This window comes from Chrysemys picta, chromosome 7 (assembly GCF_011386835.1).
Source record: "Chrysemys picta bellii isolate R12L10 chromosome 7, ASM1138683v2, whole genome shotgun sequence".
NCBI classification, from domain to species: Eukaryota; Metazoa; Chordata; order Testudines; family Emydidae; genus Chrysemys; species Chrysemys picta.
In genome coordinates, this window is record NC_088797.1 from 103,879,323 (window position 1) to 103,889,322 (window position 10,000).

At 36.8% G+C, this 10,000-nt stretch overlaps 1 protein-coding gene and 1 long non-coding RNA gene across 24 annotated transcripts in view; one reads left to right on the forward strand and one right to left on the reverse strand.

The window, feature by feature from the left end:
- LOC135972782 (uncharacterized) overlaps positions 1-3,754 on the reverse strand; it is an 8,132-nt gene extending 4,378 nt beyond the window's left edge. The window contains exons 1-2 of the long non-coding RNA XR_010589296.1: positions 3,616-3,754; positions 1-1,003 (exon numbers count right to left, since the gene is read on the reverse strand). The exon at positions 1-1,003 is cut by the window's left edge and continues 4,378 nt beyond it. This is a non-coding gene — a long non-coding RNA (uncharacterized LOC135972782). The remainder of the gene's footprint in view (positions 1,004-3,615) is intronic.
- EBF3 (EBF transcription factor 3) overlaps positions 1-10,000 on the forward strand; it is a 133,692-nt gene that overhangs the window by 120,454 nt on the left and 3,238 nt on the right. For 4 of the 23 annotated variants that reach the window (XM_065552190.1, XM_065552191.1, XM_065552194.1 and 1 more), the window contains exons 12-16: positions 740-805; positions 1,499-1,676; positions 2,930-3,118; positions 3,529-3,726; positions 8,412-10,000. The exon at positions 8,412-10,000 is cut by the window's right edge and continues 567 nt beyond it. In XM_065552190.1, coding sequence (XP_065408262.1) covers positions 740-805; positions 1,499-1,676; positions 2,930-3,118; positions 3,529-3,726; positions 8,412-8,509 — 729 coding nt within the window. In that variant the 3' untranslated portion in view covers positions 8,510-10,000. The remainder of the gene's footprint in view (positions 1-739; positions 806-1,498; positions 1,677-2,929; positions 3,119-3,528; positions 3,727-8,411) is intronic. The other 19 variants (XM_065552192.1, XM_065552193.1, XM_065552195.1 and 16 more) reach the window with 5 other exon arrangements.

A 10,000-nucleotide genomic window follows, 5' to 3' on the forward strand; every position in this document is an offset into this window, starting at 1 on the left:
CCCAGGCACAAGTACTCAACACTCTCTGAATGTGAAGTCATTTATGAAGTCCTTTACAACATGCAGTCAAAGAGGTTAATTGAAAAATTTCTTAATGTCATTATGAAAGAACTAGATTAACCCAAGTTAATTCACTTTATTGTTCAAAATAAAGAGGAATAAGCATTGAACTCACTTGCAAATTTGGGGCATGAATTAGGGGTGAGATGTTGTCTTTAAGGACTCTGCCAGTTTAATTAAGATATGGAAAATTACTTATTGTTCTTCACCACTAAAGTGCTAGGAATTAACAGCCAAATGTGATGCCTGTGCCTTTCATATCTCTACCATGTGTTTGTTTGTTTAATACCCATAAGACTACATCATTAAACCTCAAGCACTGATTTCACTAATTCAGCACTGGAGCTACATGCGACAGCAGCAAACACCTTTTCTAGTCAATCATAATTGAACAGCTGGATGTAAAATGTAATATTATTTTTAGGCTCATATCTAACTTTGATTTGAAACCACAAACAATATTTTCCTCCAAAACAAAATACCTTCCTATCTTTGTAATACCACCATTAAATATAACAATAGCATCGGGATATTGTGTGATATATGTTGCCCAGTTTATCAGTTCCTTATATAGTCCCCCTGTAACTTTGAAACATTATTTATCTTTTCTAGTTGGTTTTTGTTTTTAAATCACGGTTATTTTTTGAAAAATATAAAGTAGTTTGCTTTGTTTCTGTAGGAAGTATTACTTAAAAGAGCAGCTGACCTTGTTGAAGCCCTATATGGAATGCCCCACAACAACCAGGTAGGTCACCAGTGCTTTTTTCATATACATGCATACATATGTAAATCAGTACCTTGTATTTGCAAAGTTGGCAAAATATCAACACTTTCTTTTTGTACACAGTGTAGATGTGCCAGCCACCTTGAGGGCAGTCTGATACGATGCAGTGCTCCAAGGGAAATGCTTCATCTTCGCATTTTCTTCTTACAGCTAGTTTTCCTATCAGAAATGACAATTAAGTGTAAAGTGCCAAAAACATAAGCAATCATTAAGACAAGAGAATAACCTTGAACTTGGTCCAAAATATACAGTGACTAATGGGAAATCCTAAGTAAATCTGCTAAACAGAGCAGATAAAACATACTGTATTTTGCAAACTAATGGAAAAACATTGCTGCAGTCTCCAAATAAAGTATATTTTTACAATTTTCACATGAGTAACAGCACTAGACCAATATTTTATGTTAACTTCTTCACTGCTTTATATTGCTTATGCTGATAGGAAAGTGTACATAACTTCAGTAACCAGGAGGAAGAATAAAAAGTTCAATCACAGCCACAGAAACAAATATTAAATCCCCACATCCACCATAATCTTACCATAATCTCTACCATTAATGATAATGTTATTCCAAATTAGGGCATTTCATAGGGTATCTGTGACATAAACAAGTACGCTACATGTTAGCAATTAATTCTTTTACTGCTTTGTAGGAAATAATCCTGAAACGAGCAGCTGACATTGCTGAAGCATTATACAGTGTGCCACGCAATCACAACCAGATTCCTACTCTTGCCAACACTCCAGCTCACACTGGCATGATGGGAGTGAACTCATTTAGCAGCCAGCTAGCAGTTAATGTTTCAGAAACATCACAAGCTAATGACCAAGGTATGTGGGGTTTTAAGAGTTAATGCTTCATGTTGTTGACTGTTCTTAGACAACGTCTATTAATACAGTACTGGCTGATGCCATCACAATGCTCTGTCTTTCTCCTCCTCCTCCTCCCTTTAGTCCTATCTTTGATCATGTAATGGAGTGTATCTTTAAATTCCAGATAACACTTAATTCTTCCCTTTCTTTGGTTTTCTTTTTTCATGAAGCATCTCCAATGAAAAGTGCAAAATGCAGAAATATATGACAGCACTTTATTAACATGAAATTTGAAATGTGTATATAAACACATAATATATTTATATTACAAAGCAACTATGTCTGGATATCCTCCATATGTTTATTGAACATTTACACAGACAAATCTAATTTGCCCACACTGATATTTTTAGATATTTTTATAAATGTAAATGTAGGTATGTCATATATAAAAATACAATCCTTGTAACTTAATTTAAATTTTCTAACTTAACATACATATAGCAAACTGCATTTTAAATTAAGTTTTATACTAATGAAAGGAGTAAAAACAGCTTCCTAGGTATGTACAAAACCATATATTTTTGCTTACAACATAATTATAAATTGATTGCACAGATGAGAATAAATTCATGCTAATCTTCTATGGTTTGAAATCCCAATTCTGCTTTGTCTCCTCTTACAAAAGAATGTGTCTTTTAATCAACTTTCAAGCTATAAATCTCATAAACATTCTCCACCTTGATTCCGGGTTAGTTTTCACAGAAACATGCACCTTTATGAAAGTACTAGCTTATTGTTAGTATAAAAATATCAATCATAAAAATGAAGACCCCAAAACAGCCTTTTAAAGTTAAATCACTGCAACAAACAAGTTTTTTCCTGTCAGCTATGGCATTTGAAGGTCTGGAGAGGCTGAAAGTTCATCCAGTATGTTGGTACAAACCAGGAATCAAGCCTGTTGATAATTGCTACTAAAGACAAATGTGAAGGAAACTGACACGCTTGGATCGAAGAGAGCTTTTGTTGGCTGTCTATGCTAGGAGGAGAGACAACACAGAGTGCTCGCAGATGATTTAAGTAAGGTTGGCATGATAAGGTTATCTTAAACTGCAAGAGTTGATAGGGCAGTAACAGACAACTTAGAGCAAAGCTGTGCAATCAATTAAAACTCTGTAATATATGATGCATGAGGAACCCCCCCAGCCCTCTAAGTTTATATTATAAATAATAACATTATTTTTTTCGGGGTGGGGGGTTTTCTAACACAGTAGGTTACAGTCGCAACACAAGCAGTGTTTCCCCGCGAGGATATGTTCCAAGCAGTACTCCTCAGCAGTCCAATTACAACACAGTCAGCAATAGCATGAATGGATATGGCAATGCCGGCATGCCCAATCTAGGTGTACCAGGTTCCCCTGGATTTCTTAATGGCTCCTCAGCTAACTCTCCTTATGGCAGTAAGTGTCTATTTTTGGTAACACATCATCATATAGATTCATGTTTATTACAAAATCAGATACTTGCATTGTTTTGATTTTTATAATGTGAGCTACTGGATAAAAGGAGGGGTGACTCTGGAGGCTGGACGTAAAAATGAATATAGTAAATTGATCTTTATTTGCCATAATACGATCTCAGAGACAAAAAAATCGGACTGCACAATTTGTAACAAAAGTCCAACACAAAAGAGTTTGCCTGTTATCCAGAGAGTGGCCAAGCCAAGGCATTTCATTATTTTTATTTTTATATATTATATATATATATTTTTATTCCAATATTTTAAGAGGCAAGGCCCTATCACTCTCTTTTTCCATGTTTGCCATGAAAAACCTCAATCTGAGTCCTGATTATTTTTGCTTTATTGCAGTAGTGCCGTCAAGCCCTACAATGGCAGCCTCTTCGGTCACCCTCCCTTCAAACTGTAGCAGTACACACGGCATTTTCTCATTCTCACCTGCCAATGTCATCTCTGCAGTGAAACAAAAGAGCGCCTTTGCTCCAGTTGTCAGGCCCCAAGCCTCTCCTCCACCATCTTGCACCAGTGCAAATGGAAATGGACTTCAAGGTGAGCTGGATCTCTCATTTTTTTGTGTATTGCAGGCTTTTTAGTGCATACACTAAAACTCTATAATCATGTCTTTTTGGAGAGCAGTGCCTTTTGACCTAAACTGAAATTAGAAAGGACAACAGTCTTAGTTTTCTGGTTCTGCAATATAAATGCAAGAATGTCATACTAAAAACAGTAGCACAAAAATATGCTAAAATTTGAAGCAAATCCTAGTTTGATTTTAATTCTTGCGTTAAAGGATATAGTAGCTGCTTTCCTGGCATTTTCCCTTTAGGTTAAATAAATTAAACTTTAAACTAAACACACGTCTCTGAATGCTCCTTACAGATCATGTACACTCCTTGCATTTCTTTATACATTCTCTGCATACATTTTTGATGAACATTTTTAACTGTAGTATTACAGAATAATATATTTTCCCCTATTTGTACGCATGATGTAATTGTTATTTTAACATATGTCAAAAAATGAAAACTGGTTGAAACTGTTGCTCAATGGGCTGGCCTTCCCTGGTATTGACTAACCAGATTTAACCAATTTGCATGTCTTGTTGGGCTTTATGGGCCCATTATTGCCATGTTAAACTAGATACAGGATTTGGGCCTATGTGAAAAATGAAAGGTTTTAATTAAAACAGGTAACTCTAAGCTTCTGCTTTTTTGTTTGTGTGATTTTGTATGGGCATTATCATGGGTATTTTTATAAATCAGTTACAGAATTCACTTGGTCACCTAATGGCATTGGGGCAGAATTATGGTGCAATGCAAATTTATAAGAGGAATAAGAACATCCACAAAGGGCTTTCCCTTTTTATGACATTTCTCAAAGTATGGATGATAAGTAATGCCTGATTAATTTGAACAGTTCAAAAGGGTTAGTTGCCTAACTGTTTCAAATATAAGGCCCAATCATAGAATATCAGGGTTGGAAGGGACTTCAGGAGGTCATCTAGTCCAACTCCCTGCTCAAAGCAGGGCCAATCCCCAGACAGATTTTTGCCCCAAATGGCCTCCTCAAGGATTGGACTCACAACCCTGGGTTTAGCAGGCCAATGCTCAAACCACTGAGCTATCCCTCCCACAAGTCTCTGTGCTGAATTGAAACACTTCATCTCCCACTGAAGTCAGATGGGATTGCAGGCACTGAAACCTCCCAGGTTTAGATCCACATTTCCCCATAAAAATTTACAACATTATTGTTTACATTGCAATAGTGCCCACAGTATACCAGGCATTTTCCAAACACAGATGAAAACATAGGCCATGGTTTTCAAAAGTGATTAGTGATTCTGCATTCCTTAATTTTTGGGTGTCCAACTTGACACATTTCAATGGGACCAATTTGCAAATGTGCTCACTGAAAATCAAGACTCTTCGGGTTTCAAGTTGGGCACTCCCAAAATCGAGGCACCTAAATCACTAGTGATTTCTGAAAATCTTGGCCACCATCCTTGCGCCAAAGAGCAGACAATCTAAGTGCTGACCTACAGTTGGATCCAGGCAGGCCTAAGGGTTCAGTTATAAAGATCTGATTGTAGGACTGCCTAAAAGAACAACAGTTAGACTAACAATTAATGGCATAGTAAATCTTTACTGTGTCAAATGTAAATCAAAAAACTATGCCAGGTACAACCCATATTCTTGTAAAAGATCATCCAAAAAAAAAAAAAAAAGCCCAAACAAACCCCACCACCATTCCATATGCCTAAGTAAAATTTAAGAACCAAATGAAAATAAATTAAGATACATAGAAAACACAGTATATTATATCTGGGCAGCTATCTTGTATGCAGTATTTATTTATAGATTTTTCCACATGAGTCTCTCAACATCCATTTAGCCGGATAATAAAATAAACTGAAAATGCCTACTAAAATGATCGAAATGTACATAATGACAATAAGAGAGCCTCCCCACTGAACACTCCCCATCCAAAAAAAACAACAACAAAAAACAACCCAACCCTCAGAGACTGGATTTTCAAAGGTATTTAAGCAACTAAATATATGGATCGGCATCTAGTGGAATTTTCAAAAGCTCTAAACAAGTTAGGCGCCTAACTTCCACTAGACACCTATCTTTATTTTTAGGCACGTAAATAATTTCAAAAATCTGGCCCCAAGTAACTACATATGTCTGGCAGCAACATATTCTGGTTTTGTCAAACCAAAGAGAGAAGCAAACTCCTGAGGTGAAGGCTAAAAACGCATGGGTGTGAAATTCACCCCACTCCAGGGAGCCAGTCAAGGTCCATGAACCATTTACATCCCACATAAGCTCTATTTTGAGGACTTAAGCAGGATTTAAGAAGTGCATAGGCATTGTGAGATCACTCTGCATCCAATGTGAATGTCCTACTCCTACCCCAAGACTTTAAGGACTTTCGGTTTATGGGTCCTAGCTTGACATAAACACACAAATAAAGAGGGGGTCTGTACAATATCCAGCATACAAACTATAGAGACACAGTTCAAAATCAACCAAAAATGAATGGGAAGTGAGTGCACTTTCTGAACTGTCTTATGTGCTTCCCTAATCAAACACCACAAGGGCTTTTGCATGAAGGGCTATTTGGAGGATTTCTCCTTTTTTCAAATAGTCATTTATTGACACTGAGTCAATTTCTGAAGTGTGTTAATAAGTGTCTTACACACAACTAGAGAATTTTCTGATCAGCAGATTTTATAAACTGAAATAAAAAAGAAATTGGGCAACTGCCATTTGCAGCAGTTGAAGTTCTGGAGTGATCTTCAAGCCCTATATGGAGTGTGCTTATATCATCAAATCTGGAGGTGAAAGCAGCATAAATAATGGTTGACATCTCTGCATCATTAGGAATGGTCACACCTATTTAGTCAAGAAAAGACAGAAATAAGAACTCTTGTTCATTGCTGTTTATCTGAAGATCCAGAAGCAGCCAGGGGTCTAAAAGATTTTGGACCTGAATTATAAAAGGCGATACGCCCCTTTAGTTAAAGGGACAGATATCACTGTTTGTCATGTTTGTTTCTCCCTGCATAGCCTCTTGTCTGGCTTAAGACTCAACCCGCTTGCTCTCATCCAATGCTAGGAAACCTGATTGATTGTACTGTCCAGGTCCAAAGAAGTCTGAGAGGTAGTGTAAAAGGTCACCAGCACACCAACGTCATTGTAACACAAATTGTCTCATGGCCTCCCCTTGAGGCCTTGTACACACATTGAACAGAAGAGGTCACAGAATTAAGCCCTGCAATATCCCACACAATACAGCCCTTAGTACAAATGAGTAATGGCATTGTAAGGTTCACTGGGGTTTATTGTGGCCCTTGCTGTTAGGCAAACCAATTACTGGATTTGGCTGAATGTGAGAAAATAATACTTTGCTCGGCACATCTGTAATGACTTGAGGGAGAGACAAAATGGTTTAAAACCATCTTTCTTCTCTCCATATCCAGGTGAAGTTTCAGCCCCCAACATAAGCATCGTTAGGGCTGCTCCAAGCTCCTTTGCTTTTTAATGGTCACTCTTATTTCCATTCCACTTTCCCCAGTGCTTGCATACATCATCTGCCAAGTTACATCTTATTTAGGACCAGATTCTATAAACTGTTACTCTCAGAGTAAGTTGTTTGTTTAACCTCAATTGGACTACTAGTATGAGTAAGAACTACTCATGTGAGTAAGGGTCTATAAGATTGGGGCCCTGGGCCCTGATCCTACACACATTTCTGTACATGCTTCATTTTAGGCATGTGAGTAATCCTGTCAACTTTGTACGACTTCAGTGGGACAACTTACGTTCATAACATTTAAGCAAGTACATAAGTCTTTGTAAGATCAGAGCTTCAGATTGCAAGTTCTTTGGGGCAGAAGCCTCCCCTTCCTCTCCTCCTCCCCACCCCCGCCCAATAAGCACAATACCTATTTATGGTGCTGCATATTATTTTTTAGCAAGAAAGCTCTGGCCAGCTGTGGACTCAGAAATGCAAAATGCAAAATGTATTTAAGTCTTGATTTTCTAATATAATTTATAGTTTTTAGATGGTGAAAGATATTTCACATTGGTTTAATATATGATTGCAATGCAGAGCAAAACATGTTCAATATTCTTTTTAAAATTAGAATTATTATTTGCCTGGTGAAGAAAATTACTATTATTTATTACTTACATTACCATAGCACCTAGGAGCCATAGTCATGAACCAGGACTGCTAGGTGCTGTACAAATACACAACAAAAAGACAAATCATAAGCTCCTTGCTGAAAGGACTAAGTAAATTCTTCTTTGGAAAGAGATTTGATCTCAGTTTGTATGACCAGCAGCTTGATAGCACAACACTGAGAGAATTCACTCTTTGGGGAGTATATTGAGAGAAATGTAAAGGTAACCAATTTTATTCTGTGCACAAATAGTATTAGTTTAATTATGCACCAGAAGGCCACAGCTGACTAAAACCTCTAAGTGTGACAAAAAAAGTCATCACATTTAACAATATTTTTTGTTAAAAAAGAAACAATGTAGAATTTTTCCAGAAAATGCAATTATACAGTAGATAACCCAAATTCCTGCACTGTATGACCTATACTTGCACATAGTTAGGAGTTACAAAAATTAGTATCAGTTTGTTGTGTTCATTACTAATATATTTATGCACACAACTTCTGAAAAAAAATTGGATTTCCCCTGTTAAATTATACTTTTCAGAATTCTATTTTGGAAGAGAGAAACAGGTAGAGTCAAGGACCAATGGAGGACATATGACTTGGCAGTACTTTCTTGTTGCTTCTTCAGTATCACCTTGAGACAGAACAAGATGGCATCTCCTTAATGATTCTGAATATATATAGGCCCAGATTCTCTCCTACGTTGAAACCTATTCGGCACAGAAGAGAAGGATGGCTCTCAACTACCAGATTCTCTGGGCCAGTCTGTGATGGTTCTGGCCTTAGGCTGTTCTAACCTATGTGAGCTGACAGTGATTCCCAAGGAGACCGTATGTCAACTGGAGAAAATGAAGCATGCTACACTCTGACCAAGTCCCCTACCTGCCTCCTGCCCTGGGGCGGCATAGAGATGTGACATGGGTTAGCTGTGCCAGCTCTACACCAACTGAAAGCTCTGCCTCACCAGGGGCATTCACACCTGGCAAGATCTGGCTACCATCCAAGACCTTTTTGTTGTCAGAATGGCATAAGGGCTCAGAACGCAAGAGAATCTGGCGTGTAAATTCAGCTGTAAACCTGTGACTAGCTTTTCCATGTACAAGACAGACACATACTTTGCTTCTACCTGCATGTTTGCCTAACTCAGCCTAATACAACTATGGAGTGCAGCATATTGAATGGAAACTTTATATATATAGAATATAGATGATTTCCATTGAAATGTTCTCTGCCAGCATACATATTTTTATATTACTCAAATCCTTACATTGTTATATTAAGCTAATATGATATGGCATCTTTTGGAGTCCAGTTTTTACATACTAGATGAACAAGTTTTTAAAAAACCTTTTTCATGTTGAGATTTCTTTCATAAATCTAACTGGGAAAAACAAAGTCTATTTATAAATTTAAAATCTATTTATAAAATGTAGCTCTTAAGATGTAGTCCAGAGTTTTAAAGGCGCTTGAGTTTATAAGATAAACTAGTACAGCTGCCTTCAGAGTACATCAAACCAAAATTGCTTGGAGCTCAAATCATATAGTTACAACAATTTCACTCTTTTACACTGTGATGATAATCATTTTAAAAGATATTACATAAGAAATGTGTACATACACAAGTCTTCCAAACCATAAAGTTGTAATGATTAATCTGAAATAAATTAATATTGTTGAAATTAATGAACTGAGAAATTGAAGTCACATCACTACATGAACAAATTTATTAATATCTGTTGTACATAAATTAATGAGAAATTTCATTCTGACAAAAATTAAACAAAACTAAAGTTAAGACAGTCTGAATTATATTCCTATCAAGGAGTTAACTAAAAAGCAGCAATAGATTTTGGCATTTCAGTGCATAAGTGTTAAAAAATGAGCTAGCTAGTCAAGGATATTAATCTCATGCCTGTTTATAACACTTGTTCTAAAGATGCCAAAGCAGGTGTACTGTACTTGGCTTTGATCTTAGAGAGTCCTTGACTTAGTCAGCTTGCTATTATGATAAAGTACAATTAACAGAATGTCAAAATTGAGGTTTTCCACTTAGGTCCAAGTACTAGGAGAAAGAAACTAAGGTTAGTCAGATTTTCATTTAGGGAACTTGAGAAGTGTCTGGTCCTTGAC